The sequence below is a fragment of the Gracilinanus agilis genome, chromosome 1 (assembly GCF_016433145.1).
Source record: "Gracilinanus agilis isolate LMUSP501 chromosome 1, AgileGrace, whole genome shotgun sequence".
Classification (NCBI taxonomy): domain Eukaryota; kingdom Metazoa; phylum Chordata; class Mammalia; order Didelphimorphia; family Didelphidae; genus Gracilinanus; species Gracilinanus agilis.
In genome coordinates this window covers 376,401,876-376,427,021 of record NC_058130.1, presented here as the reverse complement: position 1 = coordinate 376,427,021, position 25,146 = coordinate 376,401,876, and the positions used below count along the sequence as shown (strand labels likewise).

Here is a 25,146-nt window from a genome sequence, read left to right as displayed (position 1 = left end):
GTCTGCCTTCCAATTATTTTTTACTTCTTTTTCAGGGAAAACTAATAAAAGGGTCTTCCAATCTACTGCTTTTTGTCTCCACTTATAATCCCTTTGACTGTCTAGATAAAAGCTCTCTTCCTTGAACCGCCATTATTCCACATACACTCTTTCCCCTTTACCCCCAAATATATTGCATCCTTCTAATGGAAAGCAAGCTCCTTGAGGGGCATGGTCAAGTAGTTGGGGATTGAATCAATGACTCCTAAATAAGAAATTGGGAGTGTGGCAGACAGAGAAGAGTAACTGACAGCAGAAGGACCCCCACCATCTCAACTATTTATTGAAGCCAAATGGTTAGCACTTGGGATACATATTTTACCTCATTTACCATTCACCACTTCACACATGAAGCCAGATTCTATAAGTCTGAGTTTTAATTTAATTCAACAAACATTTACTTGTTAAATGCTCAATATATTTTGGTAAAATGTATTGGCTGCTCAAACTCCCTGTCCTTATGGATCTTAAAATCCAATCAACTTTTAAATTATAACTAATATCGCTATCCTTTGTCTCCATATACAGGGCTTAACTCCCTGGAGAAATGTCCTACTATGGTACAACATGATGAATTCAGTAGAGTGTCCACCTTTGATAGACCCTACCTCAAAAGTACCAGGAATAGCTCATTAGAGTAAGCCAGTAATTACTGCTTTTGCAAAACTCCATTCATTGCAAAAGCCAATTGTTCCGTAGTGACTAGTAGCCACGCTATGGTCTTTAAATTATAGAGATCCAAATAGAACAAAGTTTGAGTGTGCTTCTGAGTATAAAAATAGATGACATTTGAGAGTTCTTTTTATAAAATAGCCATCAGACTAATAGATTAATAATCCATTTCTTTTTAATTGTAGCATTTAAAATAAATTGGTTTAATTTTGGGAAAAGCAAAGGCAAATGGAGAATCTTTATGTGTCCATAGAGTGTCCATATGTGTCAAACTTTTTGAAATGTATATTCTTCTAGAGTACATGCATCCCCTAAGTCAAGGAAGAGAAAGTCCAAGTCCTTCTCTATCCTTCCCCCGTTTTTAAATATTGAAAAGGACCAGTCTTCTTTCCATTCCCATTCAGATAATGCTTTGTAAGACTATATCTGTTTCACTCAGGACTTAATAATGAATTGTCTGAGCTCTAGATAGGTCAAATTAACTAGATAATACAGTCTTCTAAGATAATTTGTAATTCATTACTCTATTCAGTTTATGCTGGTAAATTTTTAACACTCAGCTTTCTGAAGAAAAAAAAACCATTGAACACTTTTAAATTTAATCAGCATTATTCATATTTTATCCACCAGTTTCTCAAGCTTAATCAACAAAACAATAATTCAAATCCTAATTTGTATTTTTTGCTGGTTTCTGAGATATAAATGCCTGTACTGAAACTTAAAACTTTAAAATTGGCTTTTGTGAGCTACTAGAGAAATATATCTAGCAAGTCTGGTGGCCCAAGTTCACTCTCATAATTTCACCATTATTAGGTGGAGTCCTACCCTGAGGGTGGCATTCCACTGAATTTATACTATGTAGGCATATTGAGGAAATAAATTCAAAAAAGTATAATTAATAAAAATATAATAAAACAATAAATATTTAATATAATTATATAATATAAAATATAATAAAATAATAAAAATACAATTAAAATATAATAAAAATAAAAAAACATTTTAAGAACAGTATTAACTATTATTTCCCTTAAAGTAAGGTGGCTGCTAACAATTTCAGACCCAATGTCTTTTAGGCCATTTTAGGCTATAAAGGCCATCTTTTAGATAGCATTCCCAGACCTAGAAATAAGCATAGAAGTCTTAGCTACACCACTGCCAAATTATTCAAGTGTGTGTGGATCTGAATTCAGCTCTCCACTCACATTCACATACCATTAATTACATTTCCTGGCCAAAGAGAAAGATAAAGTTGATTAACTCTCCAATGAAGATGGGGGTGAGATGGGGAGCAGGGTGGGATGGGTTTGAGGGGAGTGAGAGAGTGAGGGTAGATGCAGTCTGTTCCTTTTGTTCCCGATTTATCCAGGTGGAAGCAGAAAGGTAGGGATGGACATCACCAGAAAATTCAGACATGGGATGGAAGCATAGGGCTTCCCAGTTTTTCCTTCTCTTTTTTAAATCCACAGGGACTTATTGAAGTGAAAATACAACTGTCCTCAGAAGTGGTCCCAGGGTTCAAGTTTGTTTATTTTCCTCTATGCCCAAGGCTCTAATATTAACTTAGTGCATGGTTAGGGCAGCTTACCCTGAGGAATCCATTTTCAGGAGGAATAGGTTTTACACATCCGGACTCAGGATTAGTTTCTTCAATATCTACTTCCTTTAGAGCCTCATCATCATTTATGCAGAGATCTCCCCTGGGGAAACAAAAAGTCAAGCTTGTGGTGTGTGTGTGTGTGTGTGTGTGTGTGTGTGTGTGTGTGTGTGTGTATTTTTCAAAGAAAAATTAGAGAAAAACCCAATAACACCCCAGGATTGCTTTTCAAAATATGTTAGATACTGATCATATCTTATTGACCTTTGTCATTTGTATCAGGGAAGAGAAAATCCCTAGTTCCTTCCCATTCTTCACCTGTTTTCAAATATTGAAAAAGAGCAGTCCTCTTCTTGCTCCTGCTCTCCTTCACAGGGCTTCCCCCCATTCTGGGGTGCAGGGTTGTTACATTCACGTGTCCTTTGTCTTTTATAAGAGCCATCGCATGGACTCCAAGAAGACCAGCAGCTCCAAGCACCATCGACTTCATCTGGGACAAGAAGAGACTTACTTAACTTTCCCCAAGATCTCCAAATGAAGAGTCCAGGATTGTGGCTCATTTACAAGAAAAAGGCAACAATAATAGCATAATTAGGGTATTTAATTAGAAATTCCACTAGGGAGTCACCTGGGGAGAGACTGTGGATGACTACCACCTTTCATTTCTGTCACTTCAATTTCCAACTGGACACATAGGTGGCATCCATGCCAGTCAGTCAATAGTCAATTGCATTTATTAAGTACCAACTATGTGCTAGACACTGTGCTAAGCATCCGGGATCTTTACAGTGCATGACATTAAAGAGCTTACAGCCTAATGCAATATAACTGAACCTACTGATGAGGAGGGCTTAGATCACTCTCTCTTGGGGAGAGACACAAGACTATCCTCGTCAATGAAAAATGATAAATTACTAACATCTATTGTGGATTTACATTCAAGTAGAAATCATGAATAAGTTGTCCATAAATGGAAATAAAGAATATTTTTTTTCTAGAACTTGTAGTAAGTGGGTACCAATTAGATCTTGATTCTGGTTTGTCTGCTGGAAGAGCAGTTATCAACCTCTAATTTTCCAGCAGGTGGTCACAGGAGAATCATTACCTCTGATACATATAGTCTTTAATCTTATTCCTTGTGAATGTTGACCAATATTATAGAAACTTTGTACCATAATAGGCACAATTAGAAGACTGGAAGCAAAACAAAGGCAGGCTAAAGCATTTTATCTAAACTTTGCTTTTCCCCAATGCTAAAGCACAGTGATTTGTGCATGGTAGAAGCTTAACAAATATTTATCGAATATAACAAATGGACTGCGTGAGTGGAGTAAGTGGATGAATTAATGGAAGATCTGGGAGTTGCAAAACCAGAGCTTTATAGAAGAAGACCAGAAAACACTTATATCTATCATTGGCCTAAAAACATTAGTTCAGGTTGAATTTACCCTCCTTTACAATGTCAATTTTCTTTTTCTATTACTTAGGCAGCCAAGTGGCACTTAGTAGATGTGTGACCCTGAGTAGGTAACATAATCTTTACCTGCCTGTCTTCCTCAACTTTTTCTACTGTAACATGGAGATAATAGCACCTGCTTCCCAGAGTTGTAAGAATTGAATAAGATAATAGTCTATTAAGCGCTTAACACAGTATCTGCCATATAGTAGGCACCTAATAAAAATCCTGTTTACTTACTTCTCTCCAATCCCTTCTTCAAAGCTCAGAGCCTTTCCAGTACTTTCCAGGATATTTCCAAAAAGGATTTTATGCAGGTTGGGATTATTTTCATTGACTGTCTTAAAAAGTATTTTAGAGAGGAAATGAATATTTTATAATAATGTCCTGTTACTTACTGGATGTGTAGTCAGGAGCTCTTTTCTCACAATTCTCCCCGTAGGTGCCACTCTGACACACACAAAGGCATTCAGTTCCTGAGAGAATGGGTTTGCCATTGTTAGGGCAAAGGGCACATTTACAAGGATCAAATTTTTCAGCATATTCATGAAGAGCTTGTCTGAGATTTTTTCTTTTTGTTACTGCACAAGGAATGTTTTTCACCAAGTCCAAGATAGGTGCCAGCTAAGAGAATACCACAAAGAAGAGTAATTGGTCATTCATTCAAATAGTAAGCATTTATTAAGTACTAGCTATGTACCAGGCACTGTAAGCTAAGCACTGGGGATACAAAGAAAGGTTTTAAAAAAATCCCTGCTCCCAAGGAGATGGTATTCTAATGGGGAAATCATATCATCATATAAATGAATATAAACAAAATACAGAGTAGATGGAAGGTGACCCCTGAGGGGACAGTTCTAGTAGCTGAGAGGACTAGGAAAGTCCTCCTATATGAAAGGCTCTTTGAATTGATTCTTCAAGGAAGCTAGGATTCTAAGAGGTATAAGGAAGGAAAACATAGGCATAGGGGACTGCCATTGCAAAAGCATAGAGATTGGAGATTAGAATGTCCCATTGGAGGAATAGCAATTAGTTTAATATAGTTATATTGTACAATTCATGGCGGAGAGTAAAATGTCAGAAGATTGGAAATGTAGAAAGAAAAAAAAATCAAGTTTTGAAGGCATTTGAATGCCAAACAACTTTTGATGCTGATTCTTTATATTTGATTCTGAATGTAATAAGGAACAGCAGTAGTTTATTGAGTAATAGTATGATATAGTCAGACATACTCTTAGTTTCCCACCAGGCTGCATTCCTCAGGATTTCTCCATCATGGTCTACAACCCTCTTTATTTTCCTGAAAGATTACTTTAGCTCTAGAACTCGCACCTTGGGGAATCCTTCTGAGCTTGAGTAGGGTGGTATGTGAAGAGTTGAGAACTCCCTCTAAAACATTTAAGGAAGGAACTTAGGCCAGTCATTTTTTCATTTTCCACCCAGTTGCACTCTATCTCTCAGAGGATCTTCCCCCATCCCTTTTTCAGCTTCTTTTTGTGTATTATCTTCCCCCATTCAGTTGTCAGCTCCTTGGGAACAGGGACTATCTTGAATTTTTTTTTTGTTCCCAGCATTAGCACAGTGCCTTTCCCATAGCAGCCACTTAATAAATGTTTATTGATTGCCCGATGGATGATTTAGGAGTAATAGTCAAATCATTTTTGACTAAATGTTTTTTATCAATATAAAAGACTATTGGAATGAAAGGGAAAAGCCAATACATTTCTCACTTAAAAGGGATGACATAGGAAACCATTCCAGTCTTGTAACTGTAGAAGGAAGTTCTCTACGGATTAATTGTATGAAAATGGAAGCTTAACTGCCTCTCTTTGTGAGAAAATGGAGACTGGCTTTCTATATATCTCTGTACGTTTGTCTTGCTGTTTTTGCTTTCTCTGAGGCGTGCCATCATGTGTCCCTTCCATCCTCTTAGTTATTCCACTGAGAAGTGCTAATCTCTAAATTAATCTTATACCATGCTCTTGTGCACTTCTCAGAGACATCTATACAAAGGATAATGTGGATGATAGTGCCTGGTATATAGTAGGTGCCCAATAAATTCTAGCTGTCTAACTCTGAGTCACGCAGCTAATGAGGCTAAGTACCTCTGCTAAAATTTCATAGAGAATCAGGCAGAGGATGGGAGTGAGACTGAAAGTAGGTTTTCTGACCTTGATGTTTTGGCTTATAGTGCAACCATAAGGAGAGATGGAATATCAAAAAAATGAAGAAATAAACAGAGTAGTAGCATGAAGGGCAGAGTTAACAGTGACAAACAAATAGAACTGCTAGAGAGCAGCCTCACTTTTGGTGTGACAGGCTTGAGCCCTGAAGCATTTATTCTTTTGTTATGTTTAAAATATAAACAGCCAGCTATGCTTTCTGATCTCTCTTCCCCATATGGTATAAATGACCCTCCTTAATACTGCATGTAAATAAGAACTAGCTTGCAGGGGGACTGAATTACCTATTCCTGACTTAAAGAAAATATTGCATCCTTTTAGGGATGCTCAGTTTTATGAAACTGGCTCTGTTTACAAGATTGCTTCTCCTCATTTTTGAAGAAGACCAATGACATCACAATGTGTTTGACTATGGCTGATCAGTCTAATATGAATTTGGAAGGCACTGTCACAGATCAGGCGCGAGTGATCCAATAGATCCATTCGAACATTTAGGGCAGAGGTAGCTCTGGATTTGCCAAGCTCATATTTCTTTTGTGCTTCGACGTAACCAGGTTGGAAAGAAATTTAGATGATCTCTGTAGAAGCACCTGGGCATAACAGATAGATTATAGGAACTGAAATCCGGAAATCTTAGGTTCAAATTCTGACTCAGACATTTACTGGCCATATGCTGTAGGAAAGTTTCTCAACCTCTCCCTATCTCAGTTTCTCATCTGCAAAATGAGGGAGTTGGATGAGGTGGCTTCTAAGGTCCCTTTTAGCCAAGGGTGCACTAATAAATGTTTATCAACTGGCACTATTTAACAAAAAATACATACAGGACACACTTTTAAGTTTAATCTATTTTGTTATCATTATCCCTAACACTTTCTTAAGTCTAGATAATCAACAAAGTAACAAATCCAGTCTTGATTTGTAATATTTGCTCATTTTCTAGTTGTAACTGCTCCCACTGAAATTGTGCAATGGCTCTTCCCCTTTCATCTCTAAATAATCATCTTGATTTGTGGGCACAAAAACCTCTTATCAACCCTAGAAGAGATGACCTCCTATCATTAAATTAGAGTAGTCAATCAGTCAATATTCACCCAGCATTTATTAAGCATTTATGTGCTAGGCATTGTGCTGAGCAGAAATACCCAAGCACACTGGGGCAGTGGAGGCAGAATGGTACAGGCTCTTGAGTTCAAATCCAGACCTCTATGATATTTCCTCTATCTACTGTAACCCAGCACAAGTCATTTCTCTTCCCTGGGCCTCATCAGTACAGTGAGTAGTTTGGACCACATAGATTTTGAGGTTCTTTCCAGCACTAGTCTGAGCTCTAATGATAACTCTTTTAATAAAACTAATAGTATAAGCTGGAAACCAAATGGCTCTAGAGACATTTTTTTTCCATTCAATCATAATTGAATTTTACAAAGGAAGGCTCATCAAATTAAATAAAAGATTTGTAAGACAAATATGGAAATTAGATATTATTAGGGGCAGCTAAGTGGCTCAGTATAGAGAGAGCCAGGGCTAGAGATGGTAGGCCCTAGATTCAAATCTGACCTCAGATATTTCCTAGCTGTGTGATCCTGGGCAAATCACTTAACCCCAATTGTATAGTCCTTACTTCTCTTCTTCCTTGCTTAGTATTTATTCTAAGATAGAAAGTAAGTTTTAAAAATAAAAGAAATTAAATATTTCCTGAGGGGGAAGCAAAAAGTAATATTTGCACAGATTTTACAAAAATGCAACAAATCTCTCTTGTTGGATATTCAAATACATTTGATGCATGCCCTGAATTCTAAATAGTTTTCTCCAAAATACTTGTTTGGGTAACAAAGACAATATACTTTCAATTTCATGTCTGAGGGAAACGGGTGCATTCTATAATTGAGCTAAAGAGAAAAATATATTTCCTTTATTGACTGGGGGAAGGCAAGGAGAATGAGAAATGGACTGTAGGAAGTTTGCTTTTATTTGCTTAAGAATGACTGCTGTTTCCTGACCATTAGTCATCAGATAAGTTTTACCTCAAAGTCAACAACAGCAGGGTTTTCCTTCACCGACTGCAGCCACTCAGTAAATACAGTCTCTTCTGGAGAGGACCCTTTTTTCTCCCATGCCAAAGCAGCAGCATATTCACTTCTTCCTCCTCGGACCAGAGATAGGGATTTTTCAGCTCCCTGCAAAAATGAACCTGTGGAGGGGTTTCAAATTCATTGTATCTTTGCATTTTGCACTTTAAAAGAAATCCTGCTTATTTGCATCCGGGAGAGACTGTATTTCTCTCATGGCTATGGGTCATCCCTTAAATATGTTGAATTTATCTGAAATGTACCACAAATGAAAAGTCAAGTGTACTTTTTTGTCAAAGAAAGTTTCATGCCTCTATTTAGGGAATATTGCTTTTCATACTGGTTTTTAATGTAAGCAATAACCATAGTGGAGCTATGATTAGTTTGGGGTAAGATGGAAAAGAAAATATTCTTAAGCCTAAAGGAAAAGGGTCAAGCAACCATCTAACTAAAAGGATTATCAACCAAATCCAAGGGAATAATTTAAATAAGATTTATTTAGAAGAAAGAGAAGTTGTGTTTAAAATAAAGAGACTTAGGTTTGAGTCTTGGCTCTGATGCTGTCACTTGTGTGACCATGGTCAAGTCACCTGTGAAATAAGAGTTGGCAGGAAAGGAAAGAGGTTAGGCTATAAATGTCTCCAAGGTCTCTTCCACTTCTATACCTATGATCCTATGTTCATTGAATACTCCCTCTAATGACTGGTTTGACTCCTGCCCTTGGGTTCCTTCAGAGCCAGTGTTTGGTGATAAACATAGAGAATGAGAAACCCCAGAAACCAACAAAACCCAGGTAGATGACAGGAAACCAACAAATCCCAATGAGCAACAAAAAGCCAAGAAAATGTTTGCCAACAACATCCTGCAACTTTGGGCCCCTCGGTCCCTAGAAACCAGGACTTCCCTCTTCTCTCAGGGATATCCAATGAAGTTAATCAAAGTAGCTTACCTTCCCCAGAGACAACCAATAAAGGCAACCCAGGTTATATTACCCTTGAAATCCTAATGCTATAAGATCTCATGATTTCCCCACCTGGGTGGGACTCCACAACCACCTCTACTAGCATCCCCTTGTCACTTCTTTCCTCCACTAAAGATTTGCTATATTACCTTGCTTTGGTCTCATTATCTCTTGAATTGAACCCCCATCAGTTGGACTCACAGTTGGGAACCACTCCCACTGGTTGACAGTCCAACCCTGATCATGGGATCCATTACTAAGTGCTACTAGCTAATGTCAACTGTCTACCTGTTTACTTACATTTCAAGCAGTGGAAACAAAACCCAATCACTTGATCTACCCCATTTAGTCCATAAAATTTCTAGGTCTTGGCCAACTACTATCTATTCTGGCTTAAAGAGCAAAACCTTGACACCAGAAACACCAGTTCTGACATCTATGTTGCTTCAATAACATTTAACCTTTGAAGATTAAAAATTTAAACAGCAAGAAACAAGTAATAGTGACTTGGTGAAAAAGGGGTAGCTAATATGGTCTATGTGAGTGGGAGCTTTAATCTGGTCCCATGATCAGGATAATCTGATCCTTATGAGTCCCAGGTAAGTCTTAACTATGGCTCTTGTTTTTCAGAGCTAAAACATAATTTAATAATTAAACAAAATACTGGGATGAAGGAGTAAAATGTAAATAAGCCCAGTTACATTTTTTCCATAGGCTGAAATGAATAAATAAAACTTAATCCAGAGAAATGTAAAATTTTACCCCTCGAATAAAAAAAAAATCAGCAGTACAAGTACCTGATAGATAAGACACAAAGCATGGTCAGATAACAGGTCATCTGAAGAGAAAATTAATCTGGAATTTTTAGTGGACTGCAAGCTGAGCATGAGTCAATAGCAAGATATGGCACAAAAAGAGCCAGGGCTACCTTAGGCTACTTTGAGAGAATTCTTGTTGTACTAGTCTGAATGGGTCAGGCCACAAGTGGCGTGAAGACTGTGATGAATTATGGATGCCATGTTGTAGCCCCCAGTAGTGAGAGTGGATTCCAGAAAAATCAAAACCAGAATGACTCCTCACATGAGATCTCCCAAACTCCTCCTCTGCTGTACTTGGTAATAACTGGCTGTTCTTGACAAATCCACTGAAGCAAATATTTCCCTAAGAATCTGGGTTACATATTTACCTGCAATTTATTATCCTATAGAAAACTCTGGTGAGGTAAACTAAATCATTGTACTAAGATTGTAAATCATTAGAACAATTATCCATGTAAAAAGCTTACCTAATCCCTTAGCCTATGTCACTTTCTCCATAAAATATTAGTTGTGATCAATAAACCTCACCTCTGATTGCCACCAGCTTCATGGCCCTCCTGACTATGTCTCATTCTCCTTACCCCTGTGGGACTCCCAAATGTTGTCAGGACCTCTTAGAACCCTCTGACACCATTTCAGGAAGCCACATTAATAAGTTGGGAAGTGTTCAGAGGAAGACAACCAAGATGCTGAGGTCCTCAAGATGATGTGATTTGAGGATAGGTTGAAGGAACTGGGAATGATTAGCCTGGAAGACAGAAAGCTAAAAGGAGAAATGATAGTCATATTCAAGTCAAACCCTACACACTACTGCATCTTTCTTACCAAAAGAGACTGCCATTACCTTCATAGCGCTCTAACATCTTGTTTTTGGTGCACCTGGTCTCCACTTTTCTTTTCTTGAAGAACAGTCTGCGTTTAACAGTTTCAATGCGGACACAGTGTTGGGATTCTTCCTCTGTTAAGCCTGAGGAAGCAAGACACAAGCAGAACAAACCTGAGGATAATCCCTCCAGTTAATGGAGAAGCTCCTTTCCTTTTCTGGTCTCCACCAATGGTGAGATCAGAAATCGATTGACTATTTTCATGCCTGTCTGGTACTTTTAGAGATGAGTACTTCTGCCAGGATGAATATGACCCTGATATACCTTGGAAATACAATATTCTTATAGGGTCACATGTCAAAGACCCAGACCTTTGTACAATATCCCATTATTATTGACAGTCTTTCCTTTTGTCCTTCACTGACTTTGGTGTCCATACTTATAACAAATTGTTGTTTATTCTTTAATTCAAAGAGGATCAATGACATCGTAGGGTGATGTATTGACTTACACATAAGTTGGATTTAAGTGGGACAGAATTGCCCAATGGACCTGATGCTATTGATTCGATTTATTATTTACTTCTTTCTCTTAAAAATGAGTATGTTAAGTAGAGATTTTATTGATTGAGTATCACTTAGCTGAAATTATAGCATTATTGGATTATAGATTTAGAACTGGAAGGAACTGTAGGAAGTTTCCTCATTTAACAGATAAAGAAACTGATGTCCAAGATGTTAAGTGATTTTCCCAAGATCATATATCTGGTGAATAGCAAAGCTAGATTTGAACTTAGGTCCTCTGACTACATATCAAACATGCTCTTTAGGATAATAACTTACATTTAAAACAGAGGTTCTTGCTTTTTAAAAATGTTTTGATAACTATGTTTCTATATGATTGATTTCCTTTATAACCATATGTATTTTTTAGTATTTAAAAGCATTATTCTAAGAAAGAAAAAATTCTCATAGCTTTCACCAGATTGCCAAAGGGATCTATGATACAAACAAGGATGAAAACCTCTGATCAAAAGGGAGAAAAATAACATTGATCTTAGAGTCAGTAAACACGATTTCTAACCTCCACTCTACTACCAACTCACCATGAGACTTTTCTGGCTAGTAGTTTTCTCATTTGTTAAATAAAGGTTTATACTAGGTGGTCCCTAAAGTCCATCCCCACTCTTATATCTAACTTCTATGATTCTATGTTTAGAGGATTCACCCAGGGCTGCTATAAAAACCCAACAAAGAAATCATCTGTTGATAAATGAACCCAAGGCTATATCCACCTTCATACATTTATGTTATTACTGAACTTAATTTGGCTAATTAAAAGTCATTGTGATCTATAGGTGAGACTAATATAGTGAAATACTAGTTTTGGAGTCAGAAAGATCTAGGCTTAAATCTTGCCTCTGACACTTGCTAGAATTTTGACCCTGAGTAAGTTAATTAATCTCAGATATCTCAGACACCTCTCTACATGGCTTAACCTACCAAGGCATGGAAGGCTGAGAGCTACAATGTTGGGAAAATCCAAAGAAAGAGTCCCCTATATTACAGATCTTTTCCATATTTACATAGGAGAGACCAAGAGATCTGATTGCCCTTTTTATTTTAAGTAGGGAAGGGTATTTTTCAAAATCCAAATATTAATTTGCTATTTCTGACCAATCAAGTCTGATTATGAATATGAGATAAGCTATAGATATTTAAAATTGATATAATTATAAAATTATAATATTTATATTATAACATAATATATATTTTATAAAATTACTTATAATTAGAAGGTTGGGCTAAATAATCCCTGAGATCCTTATCAGACCCAATCCTAGGACTCTAGGATCCCTTCAATTTTGTGTACCTTACAATGATGGCAGGGTAAAAGGGACTTTACCTGAATTCTTCAGTTCTTCCCGGCTGTACTGATAGAGGAGGTCATAGGTACCCCCCATGGAACCAGAGGTGAAATAATGAGTCCCAAAGTCATCAAACAAACGGCTGTATAAGGCATAATTATACTGAAGAGGCAGATGGTTAAGTGCCTTCAAAAAGACATCTGAGAGTTGCAGTTTGGTGGGTTTCATTGTGAAGTTGAGCACAGAAATTACTTTATGGACTCTAATGAAACTGGAATCCTAAAGAAAAAAACCAAAAAAAATTGGTATTAATGGAGGCTGGAGGCAGTCACTTACAGGGCTTCCATGAGCCATTTTCTTCTTCATTTCTCCAGTTATGTTGAGTCTAAACTAAAGGTCTTAGAGCAACTTTTTTATTATTTATGATGCTTACAAAATTCAAAAGTTTCACATTCAAGGAGCACCTGTTCTCCATGATACTCTAGAGATATCACAGATGAGATTATCTTGATAATGTCACTGATGGGCTTTGGTAGGAATCCATGAGCAATATCCCTCAAATCCCAGATCTCAAAAGCACTGAACAGCCAAGATGTTCTAGCAAGTCATGGTGAGCCTGGAAATGAAATCCTTTTTCTTCTTCTTGCTCTTCACAAATAAAACCTCAGATTTGGGGCTGGAAGGGATGTTGGAGACCCTCTAATTTCCTCCTTTTCAGATAAAAACACTGAGGTCCAAAGAAGTCAATCTCACATGTGTCTTAGTCACATTTGCCTCTGATTCCTGCTAGGGCTTTGACCTTGAGCAATTCTTGCCCATGTCTTTCCTCAGGTTGTTCAGGTACAGAATGACAGAGCCAGGATTTAGATCCTGATCCTTTGACTCCAAAGGCAGGATTCATGTTTCCTCAGGGTATTTTCTTTTTGTAATGGTTTTCTTATGTATCACTGCCCCCAGAAGATTACATCACAAGTGGAATAGAAAGAGCCTGGGAAGACAAGAGACCTAGGTCCAAGGTACAACCCTCAGCACATGACTTGACTCCCCTGGCCCTCTGTTTCTTCATCTGTAAAAGGAACAGGTGGAATTAGAAGATACCTAAAGTCCCACCCAGGTCTTAAATTCTCTGATTCTAAATGATTTAGGAATTATTTTAAAAATACACTCTCTTCTTCCATTTGTAGACAAAATAAACTAACTATAAATAATCAATTAAACCAGCTCTTTTCATCTTATCTCTCTTTGTACCATTTTAAATTGGTACTAGGAAGTTGTATTTTGGCTTTAACAGCTTATCAGTCTAGATTAACCTTCTAAATTGTCCCTGCTTTTTTTCCAATTTTGTGGTTATAAAATATTTTTCTTCTCATAAAACAAAAAGTGTACCACAGATCTAGGGTTGGAAGGGACCTCAAAGGCTACTTAATCCAATTCTCTCATTTTAGAGTTGAGGGAATTGAGGCTTAGAGACATTAAGTGACTTGTTCAAAATTTCATTGTACTCCCTTCTGCTCAATTTAGTAAACATTGATGTAGTAGCTAAAATGTGCACAAAACACAAACATAAAGGTATTATATGTCATAGGGCTTACCATCAAGGAAGAAACAGCTTAATGGGGGTAGAGATAGGGGGTAAGACCCAAAGTGGGATGACATTCTTTTCAGAGTAAGTGTAGATATCCTCTGACACCCTGCTCTTGGTTATGATGATTCTTTTAATTGGCTGCTGAGCCAATATTACATGGATACATTAAAGGGGCAATTCTGGTCCCTTCAAGTTTTCTTTCTATTGGCCTCACGTATAAGAATCAGTCTCTGAGTTTTAGAGTCATCATGGACAACAGGATGCAGACTACTGCATCTTCTCTGGAGTGTGTATTGGATTTTGGCAGGACTGCTCTATCCTACATCTCCAAGAGAGTTCTACTACAGACCTGAGCAAATTTCTGATGAATAAGAGAGAAGGTGGTAAATTTAAAGGAAAGATCCAAATAACAAATAGTCAGGAACTTAAGGAGTGGGAGGGTCAGGGAAGACAGAGATTATAAGAGGAAAAAAACAATGTGATTTTGGTGAAACCTTTTCAGGCATGTAAGGAAATGGGAGCCAAAGCTAGGGAAGGGGCAGAAGGCAGAAAAACAAATGGGTAATGGAAATAATTCCATTTGTCTGGATTATAGAGCTTTGAATGACATTCTTGAATTAAATTTGTTTGGCATAGGAAAAAATAAAAAAGACCATGAGTCATTTCCCCCTACCTTTTTGTGGGAAGCTTGAATAGCTTGTTTGAAGGAGGAATGTTGAGTGATTCTTTCCTTCCTTTTTGTGGACCATAATAATGGAATCCCCGAACGACTATGCCCTTGGTAACTAGCAGAATTATGAAGAACACGATCATTTCCCAGAGGAATTAGGTTACTATAGAAATTAGTTTGCAAATCCTCTTCTTCGTTGTTCACCTGGAGAAAAAAATCTTGCATATTACCCATGAAATAATGCATCATCTCATCTTGGTTTGAATGTGAACTGTAATTTGATTTCTCTCTCCTTTCCTCTTCTACCCCAAACCTGGCTAGAATAGCTAAAATGTAAGCCTATCACTATGCTTTGAGTAGTGTAGACCAATGTAAGCCTTGCTTGTATCCCCAGCAACAGCAAAAAGAGAAGCAGCCACTTTTTCCCTAGTGTCCCACACACTGAAAAATATATTGTCCTGGGGCTGGTCCTATATGAGAGAAGCAGATCCTATCAGTTTGAATACTTATTCCTGGTGAAGTCTTGCTGATAGGGCCCCTTAGAGATAAGCATCTTATTTCAAAGCTCATCAATTCTCTCCCACACCTGGATCCTAGAAACTACTAATCTAAATAGATAAATTTCTACTTTCAGTCCTCATATCCCACACAAGATAAGCGGAACATCTAAAATTTCATCATTATCCTCAATTTCACCTTCTCAGCTCCTCTTTGGTCCCTCTCCTCTGATTGAAGGGCTGAAGGATGGAGCCCTAACCTCCTCCCAAAGTCTTCCTTTATAGACTTCTGAACTTGCAGAACTTTTCAGGGCAGAAACTGTCTTTTTTATCTTGTTTAAATCCCCAGAGTTTAGCATAGCTCCAGTATAGGGTAAGGGCTTAATAAATGCTAATTTAATTAATTTATAGACATAAAGCAAGAAAGAATCTATTATATAGTCCAACCACTCACTCTATTTTATAGATGGGGAAACTGAGACCACAAAAGGTTAAGTGTCTTACCCAAGATTTATAGGAAGGATTTGAAACCCTGAGGAAAGATCCAAATAACAAATAGTGTGCCACAGTAGGAAATCCTTCCTTTATCAGGAGAATGAAGGGTAAGAAAAGTATATAATACCAAGAAGCAAAGTTAGAAATCTAAATAAGTGAGGAATAAAAACATTTGAGCCTAAATCATAATGATGATGCTTTCCCCCTAGAGGAATAAGTAGGAACCTTTCAGGAAAAGCAGCTTTTTTTTTTTTTTTTTTTTGCTCCAAAGAATGATACTGTGGATTCACTGGTGCCATCAGGAAATCTATCAGCCATAGGCAAATGAAGAAGTAGTGGTGGTTAGTAACTTTCTGCCTTCCTGCTGAGAGCTAAAAAGGCAGCTGTTTGTCAAGAAGATGTCAAAAATAGAGAGGTCTGCTTTCCTTCCTGGGGCATGTGACAATGAATATTTCCTGAGATTTGTCAAATCTAATCATAATTTCCCACTAATTCATATGATGACATTTGATATCTCCAGAAGGCACACAGAAAATATTGCTAAATAAAATGAATATTTAGGTAAGAAATTGAAGCATTTACTGGCACTAGTGGGATTTTCATTACTACTGCTGACCGAAGTAGGGGATTCAGGTGAAAGGTGAAAGGAGAGTTCTGCTGGTCAAGAAAATGCTGTTAAAGAATGGGGTTACAATTTCTGAACTATGACTTGAAACTTGAATGACAGACTCTTGACCAGGGATGGAGTATACTTAAGGAAGCCAAATAAAATTTATAAGTAGCTATAACTATAGATATAGAGATATTCTAGATAGAAATGAGATAGAGATGTAGATGACAGAGATATATAAGCTATCTGTTGAGACACATTATTTATTTGTTGATACAAATACAGAAATAGATATAGATATGAACATAGAAAGATATATTCAGAGATATATTTTCTTGGAGTCTTGCTAATTTGATTTAGAACATTTTTAACTGGAAAAGGAAAGAGAAAACTGCATAGATCTGGCAAGGCACAGCAGCAGACAGTAGCAAATATAATACCCAAAGAAGAATAGCAAAAGAGAAGAAAGTTCATTCTCAGGAGACTTTATGCAAGAAGAGATCTTGCAATAAAACATTTGATCTCAGATGTCTAATTATAGATACCCAATTTATGGATACCGAAAAGAGGGAACTCTATGTAGGTCCTAACACAAGGAAACAAATTTTATCTTATAGATATCACTGACACTTGGTAAGTTGAGACACATAACTGGAATATGACTGAAAAATGTGCTTTATTCAAAAGGAATAGAATACATAAAAGAGGTGATGTAGTAGCATTATATTTTAAGAAATACTCATGGAGAAATAGAGGAACCAGAACAAGAAAATTGGAAGGCATAAGGACATCTGGATAGATGCAAGAATTAAATGAGGAGTCTGAGAAATGTTCATTTTCCATTTTTTTTCCTTTTTCTTTGCCAAAGGCAGAGCAATTATCAAATTTTTAACTTTCCATAATGGTAGTTTTGCATGCCAAAAGTTCCTTCCTTCTGATCTGGATTTAGGTTCTTTAGGACAGTTATAATCTAATTGCTACCTAAGCACCCATAGTAGCAGCTGTATAGGTAACATAGGGAAAATTCCACACATTACCCCATTTCACCAACACATCTTTCCCATATGGAAGAGGCTCTTAGAGAAAATTCTCCATTTTTTCTTTTTTTTTGGGGGGGGAGGTGGCACAGAGGGAAGTTCATAAGATGAGTAGTGATGGATGGATTCCAACAGAACTCAGTTCTTTTTTCTTTTAAACCCACCTTTTCCCCAAACCTTCCTATTATCAACAAGGACATCATCATTCTTTCACTTGGGTTCACCACCTTTGTGTCATCCTCAGCCCCTCACTCTTCCTCACCTTTTTGTCAGATCAATTGCCAAATTTTGACATTCCTAACTATCTCTCTCTCTTATTGGTCGCCTCCTCTCTGCTTATATTGATATCATCCAAGTTCAGTCCCTCATCACCTCTCACCCAGACTACTGTTATAGCCTTTTTACAACTGTCCCTGTTTCAAGTCTCTCCCTTTTACAATCCATTCTCCAAATAACTGCCAAAGTGGTTTTTACTAAAGCTCAGATCTGTTTTTGTCAACAGACTCCAGGATGGAATACTATTTTGACTTTTATCCTTTTGAAATGCCTATATCTGTATGTTCTATGACATACATAATTATTAGCATAATAGTACATGCATTTAACATGAATAAGTAAAGATCCACCTACTGAAGGTTCTTGCTCAAAACTTTTTTTTGTTGTTAATAGGCATCCATGATCAAAAACATTTGAAACCCATTGGGCTAAAACATCAAGGTGGGAAAATTAACATTGCCAGCAAAAAAATCACTTAAAAAAAAACAAAACCAAACCCTTTACCTCTCATTTTACAATTAATACCAGGTACTAGTTCTAGGGCAGAACAGTAAGGATTAGGCAATGGAGGTTAAGTGGGTTGCCCCGGGTCACCCAGGTAGGATGTGTCCTGAATCCAGATTTGAATCCAGGATCTCCCTTCTCCAGGCCTGGCTCTTTATCCATTGAGCACTTAGCTGTCCCCAAATCACTTATTTTTACTACAAAACCAGATTCTTATTGAAAGGAGAAGTTTCCTGCCTGTTTTTTACTAGACTATTAGATTTTTCTTAAGTCTGGAGCAACTGGCTCTTAGTATTGGACTTATTTTCATTGCTCAGTTAATATCTATAGAAAATCAGTAATGGGAATGAAAATATCTTGAGAATACCGAATCAATTGAACCATTTCCCTATGTGAAGGTTGCACCCACTACCTGGTCCTGAGAATGTCCTCAGTGTCCTCCCTAGGTTTTCTGACTCTCACATGAAATATCACTTCCCCCATTACATTGCAAAATGAACCAGACCCTTAGTGTTTGGCTTAGAGGGTGCCTGTGTCACAAGGGACCTCCATGTGGTTGTACCTCAAAGTTGATGCTTTCTATATTGGCTGGGACACGGTAGGGGTTACTGGTTCTGCTGCTTCTGACAGTTCTACATTGTCCTCCAGTGAAAGTGTTATCAAGGACTTCTCCTCTGGGCTCTCCTGCCAGAATGTGAAACCTAGAGACAAAGTAATTTCCAGGAATTGAACAACAGTGAAGCAGTATCTAGACCTTCTTCTTCTTGTCCCCTGAATATTTTCTGAGATATGCCAGAGAGGAGGAGATTTTATTCTGGCCTGGTAAGTCATGTCTAGAGGGTGAGGATAGGTGAGGACCAGGAAGCCAGAAGCCACCAACATACCCCTTCTGAGACATGCTTAGCTATTTTTTTTAACATTTATTAATATTCGTTTTTTTTTAAATTTTAAACCCTTAACTTCTGTGTATTGACTTATAGGTGGAAGAGTGGTAAGGGTAGGCAAAGGGGGTCAAGTGACTTGCCCAGGGTCACACAGCTGGGATAAATATTCGTTTTTAACATGGTTACATGATTCATGCTCCTACTTTCCCCTTCACCCCCCTTCACCCCCCACCCATGGCTGATGCACATTTCCACTGGTTTTATCATGTGTCATTGATCAAGACCTATTTCCAAATTGTTGATAGTTGCATCGGTGTGGTAGTTTCGAGTCTACATCCCCAATCATGTCCACCCCAACCCATGTGTTCAATCAGTTGTTTTTCTTATATGTTTCCTCTCCTGCAGTCCTTCCTCTGAATGTGGGTAGCATCTTTACCATAAATCCCTCAGAGCTGTCTTGTGTCATTGTATTGCTGCTGGTACAGAAGTCCTTTACATTTGATTTTACCATAGTATGTCAATCTCTGTGTACAATGTTCTTCTGGCTCTGCTCCTTTTGCTCTGCATCAGTTCCTGGAGGTCTTTCCAGTTCACCTGGAACTCCTCCAGTTTATTATTCCTTTGAGCGCAATAGTATTGCATCACCAGCATATACCACAGTTTGTTCAGCCATTCCCCAATTGAAGGACATACCCTCCTTTTCCAGTTTTTTTGCCACCACAAAAAGCACAGCTATAAATATTTTTCGTACAAGTCTGTTTATCTATGATCTCTTTGGGGTACAAACCCAACAATGGTATGGCTGGATCAAAGGGCAGGCATTCTTTTATAGCCCTTTGAGCATAGTTCTAAATTGCCAGCCAGAATGGTTGGATCAGTTCACAACTCCACCAGCAATGCATTAATGTCCCAATTTTGCCACACCCCCTCTAGCATTCATTACTCTCCCCTTCTTTCATTTTAGCCAATCTGCTAGATGTGAGGTGATACCTCAGAGTTGTTTTGATTTGCATTTCTCTAATTAATAGAGATTTAGAACACTTTCTCATGTGCTTATTGATATTTTTTATTTCTTTACCTGAAAATTGCCTATTCATATCTCTTGCCCATTTATCAATTGGGGAATGGCTTGATTTTTTATACAATTGCTTTAACTCCTTGCATATTTGAGTAATTAGACCCCTGTCAGAGTTTTTCCTTATAAAGATTTTTTCCCAATTTGTTGTTTCCCTTCTGATGTTGACTACATTGTTTTTGTTTGTACAAAAGCTTTTTAGTTTAATATAATCAAAACCATTTAATTTACATTTTGTAATTTTCTCTAACTCTTGCTTGGTTTTTAAATCTTTCCTTTCCCAGAGATCTGACAAATATACTATTCTGTGTTCACTTAACTTATTTATAGTTTCCCTCTTTATATTCAAGTCATTCACCCATTCTGAATTTATCTTGGTATAGGGTGTGAGATGTTGATCTAAACCTAATCTCTCCCATATTGTTTTCCAAATTTCCCAGCAGTTTTTGTCAAATAGTGGATTTTTGTCCCAAAAGTTGGGCTCTTTGGGTTTATCATACACTGTCTTGCTGATGTCATTTACACCAAGTCTATTCCACTGATCCTCCCTTCTGTCTCTTAGCCAGTACCATATTGTTTTGATGACTGCTGCTTTATAGTATAGTTTAATGTCTGGTACTGCTAGGCCCCCTTCCTTCACATTTTTTTCATTATTTCCCTTGATATTCTTCATCTTTTGTTATTCCAAATGAAATTTGTTATAGTTTTTTCTAATTCAGTAAAAAAGTTTTTTGGTAGTTTGATAGGTATGGCGCTAAATAGGTAAATGAATTTGGGTAGAATGGTCATTTTTATTATGTTAGCTCATCCTACCCATGAGCAATCAATAGCTTTCCAATTGTTTAGATCCAGTTTTATTTGTTTGGAAAGTGTTTTGTAGTTGTTTTCATATAATTGCTGTGTTTGTTTTGGTAGATAGATTCCCAAGAATTTTATATTGTCTAGGGTGATTTTAAATGGTGTTTCCCTTTCTACCTCTTGCTGCTGTAATGTATTGGAAATACATAGAAATGCTGATGATTTGTGTGCATTTATTTTGTATCCTGCAACTTTGCTAAAGTTGTTGATTATTTCTACAAGCTTCTTAGTTGATTCTCTAGGATTTTTTAAGTATACCATCATATCATCTGCAAAGAGTGATAGCTTAGTCTCCTCCTTGCCTATTTTGATACCTTCAATTTCTTTTTCTTCTCTAATTGCTACTGCTAGTGTTTCTAGTACTATGTTGAATAATAGAGGTGATAATGGGCATCCTTGTTTCACTCCTGATCTTATTGGAAAGGCTTCTAATTTATCCCCATTGCATATGATGTTTGTTGATGGTTTTAGGTATATACTGTTTATTATTTTTAGGAAGGTCCTTCTATTCCTATACTTTTCAGTGTTTTCAATAGGAATGGATGCTGTATTTTGTCAAAGGCTTTTTCAGCATCTATTGAGATAATCATGTGATTTTTGTTTGTTAGACTGTTGATATGGTCAATTATGTGGATGGTTTTCCTAATGTTGAACCATCCTTGCATTCCTGGTATAAATCCCACCTGATCATGGTGGATGATCTTTTTAATTACTTGCTGGAGTCTCTTTGCTAGTATTCTATTTAAGATTTTTGCATCTATGTTCTTTAGGGAGATTGGTCTGTAGTTTTCTTTCTCTGTGTTTGATCTCCCTGGCTTTGGAATCAGTACCATATTTGTGTCATAAAAAGAATTTGGTAGGACTTCTTCTTTGCTTATTATATCAAATAATCTGTATAGTATTGGGATTAGTTGCTCTTTGAACATGCTTAGCTTTCTATCAGTCTCCTTAGCTATTTGTTCCAGATTTGACAAAACATAAATTTAAACTTCATCAATATTTCATCGTAAAACAAACATAGCCTTCAAAGTTTGCTTTTAAAGAAAAATAATATAATACAGTCTAATAAGAAGAGTTTTTTAAGTCTTAGATTAAATCCTAGAATCTTAGGAAGCATACTTAGAGCTGGAAAGGACCTCTATGGAACCCAACTGGTCTAATACACTCATTTTACAAATGAGGAAACTAAGGCATGGAGAGATGAAAAACTTGCTCAGGGCCACATAGACAGTAAAGTAGAATTTGAACCCAGATCCTTACTGCAAACCCAGAACTCTAATTCTCTTAATTTACAAATGAGGAACTATTTGCTAAATAAGTGATTTATTCCAAGTCACACATGTAAATAAAGAGCTACTGGAGATTCAAATTCAGGTATTTGGAATCCACATTGAAAGTTTTTGGTTTTCCTCTTACATAGTACTGTCTTATCTAATATAGCCCCGAGCAGGGTTACCTTCTCTAGAATCTCAAATAAGTGGTTATCTAGCCTTTATTATAATACCTTCAATGATGGGGAACTTTCCCTTGATCCAGGTAATCATTTCACTTTTTAGAAACCTTTTATTATTAGGAAATTCTTCCTTATTTGGAGCTGAACTCACACTCCTTGGAATTTCCTTGTAGTTCTCCTCAGGATAGAATTTAGGGACATAGTTATAATAATTATAAATAATAATACATAATATTTATCAGAGCATTTCAAGGCTTACAAAATGCCTTACAAATATTATCTCATTTTATCTTTGCAACCCCGGGAATTAGGTATCATTATTATTCCTATTTCTCAGGTGAGGAAACTGAGGCAGAGAAAAATTAAGTGTTACCCAGAATCACAGAGTTAGGAAGTATCTACTTGTATCTAGGGACACTTATCTATAGTATGGGTAACTTTTGTTTTGCTTATAATATTAAATGTTTATAACAAATGAGGGACTTGTTGAATCTAGGGACAACAGCTTCATCCACTGTGTTACCTACATTGACTTTCTCTTGGAGAACTCTATCCTAAGGGTTCAAACACTCAAGTATGAGTCCTAATTATGTTAACTATAAGACTCTGGGGAAATCAATTCACCTTCCTAATCTTCAATGAGCTCTTCTATGATCTAACCTTAGAGGGATGATAAAAAAAAGATAAAATATGGAAAGTTATTTTCGAACCATACCATAACTAGTGACTTTCTCTCTTTCTCTAAGGCAGTTATAGGAGCATAAATTTAGTATTGGAAGGGAGTTTCTTGGTAATCCAGGCCAATACCATGTGCTTATTTGGCAAGTAGGAAAAAAATCAAAGTACACACATACACACAAATGGCAATAGAGACAGTCACCCGCAGGGTGAGTCGCTCCTCTGACAGAAGGAGATGTATACAGTAGCAAAGATCTCAGTGGGAGAAACGATCTCTTTGAATGGAATCTGAGCAAAGATGTTTTATACCTTAAAGACAGGCTGGGTTGAGAATAGATATTCCATGTTGGATAGGGAAGGATGCATTCCTAATCAGACCTAGATGTAGTGAAGGAATTCCTGGGCTCACTTATTGATATCAGACTTGGGTGGAAGAGTTGGACCAGAAATCGAGTAAGGGTTCAAGTAGGTAGTCAGAGACCCTAGAAATAGGTGTTGGCATTGAAATCATTGCAATTAGAACTGCAGGAGACACCGGGTCAGCATGAGTTGAACCAGTGGAAAAATACAGGCTGTCTATCATTGCTGATGTGTTTATGGACATTAGGACCACTTAACCCAAGTGACACCATATTGGAATCCTATCACTTATAACAGTGGTTCCCAAACTTTTTTGGCCTACTGCCCCTTTTCCAGAAAAAATATTACTTAGCCCCCTGGAAGTTAATTTTTAAAAAATTTTAATAGCAATTAATAGGAAAGATAAATGTACCTGTGGCCATCACCGCTTCCCTGGATCGCTGCATCACCACCAGGGGGCGGTAGTGCCCACTTTGGGAATCACTGACTTATAACTACAAAATTAAACAATATATTTTAAAAAACCATATTTTTGCACTTCATGTGACCCCAAGAGGCCCTGGATAACTGACTTGTCCAAGATCTTGCAAAAATGGATCTCATCCCATTCCTTTGACTTCAAAAAAACCTTATGGTGGCACCATAACTCTACCTTTAGATAGTGCCTATTATTATCTTCTTTTTACTACTACTAATGATGATAATGATAATAGCTATAGCATTGGCATAGTGCTTTAGGTTTTACAAAACACTTCATTTGCAACTTATTTGATCTTCATGACAACTCAATGAAGTTGGTACTATTATCACCCCATCTTAAAGTTGAGAAAATGGAGTCAGATAGACATTAATTAAATTGCCCAGAGTTACTCAGCTAGGAAGTGTCCAAGACCTAAGTTGAACTCAGGACTTCTTGGTGGTATCCAACTCTTTATCCAATCCTAGATGCACCAATTACTTGCCCAAATTAGTAATCATCATAGATGAAAAATGAACCGAGACCTTCCTTGACTCCAAATCCAGTATTTATCCACATTCCATGCTGCCTGTCCTCTTTTTCATTTTAATAGATCCTTATCAATCCAGCATCCATAAATGAATTGTAACTGGGTGACCGTTTTGACCAGAATCTACCAGTTTCCTTGACACATGCTGTCGATTTTATTGAAGAGTTGACAGCTGTTAATATTTATCTTTTTCTCAATGTGGTGCTATTTTGGGTCTTTTACAGAATATATTGCTACTTTGCATTGCAGCCCTAATACAATTCTTAATATTGGCTATTTTTGCATTCATGTTGACTATATGACATGGCTATATGTGACCCTGCAAAGCAGCACAACTCCCCCAGTCCGTGGTCCGGCCACTTCCACTTTTCTATCTCCAATATTCTGGGGCATATTTTTAGTACTATTTTATTTACATCCTACACAACCTCTAGGTACAATAATGAGAGCCCAGAAGGCAACCTGAGAACTGTGGCTTATAAATAGCTGTTCTCTGCTATGTTCTTTTCCTAACTTCTCATGTTGAGGATGTGGGGGAGATGGTTTGGGGGTTGTTTCATGGTCCTGAACACAACTGCCCCAAAATGATTTCAGTGAAAGTAAGGACTATTTCTTTTTATTTGTGTTTTTAATCAAGTGCCTAGCATATATATATATATATATATATATAT

General features: G+C 37.1%; 1 protein-coding gene across 1 annotated transcript in view; it reads right to left on the bottom strand.

Annotated features, from left to right (window-relative positions):
* C6 (complement C6) overlaps positions 1–25,146 on the bottom strand; it is a 72,252-nt gene that overhangs the window by 20,977 nt on the left and 26,129 nt on the right. Inside the window, exons 6-13 of the mRNA XM_044664130.1 lie at positions 18,723–18,861; positions 14,745–14,945; positions 12,525–12,765; positions 10,640–10,762; positions 7,972–8,138; positions 4,163–4,388; positions 2,627–2,798; positions 2,300–2,411 (exon numbers count right to left, since the gene is read on the bottom strand). Of these exons, the coding sequence (XP_044520065.1) occupies positions 2,300–2,411; positions 2,627–2,798; positions 4,163–4,388; positions 7,972–8,138; positions 10,640–10,762; positions 12,525–12,765; positions 14,745–14,945; positions 18,723–18,861 (1,381 nt within the window). The remainder of the gene's footprint in view (positions 1–2,299; positions 2,412–2,626; positions 2,799–4,162; positions 4,389–7,971; positions 8,139–10,639; positions 10,763–12,524; positions 12,766–14,744; positions 14,946–18,722; positions 18,862–25,146) is intronic.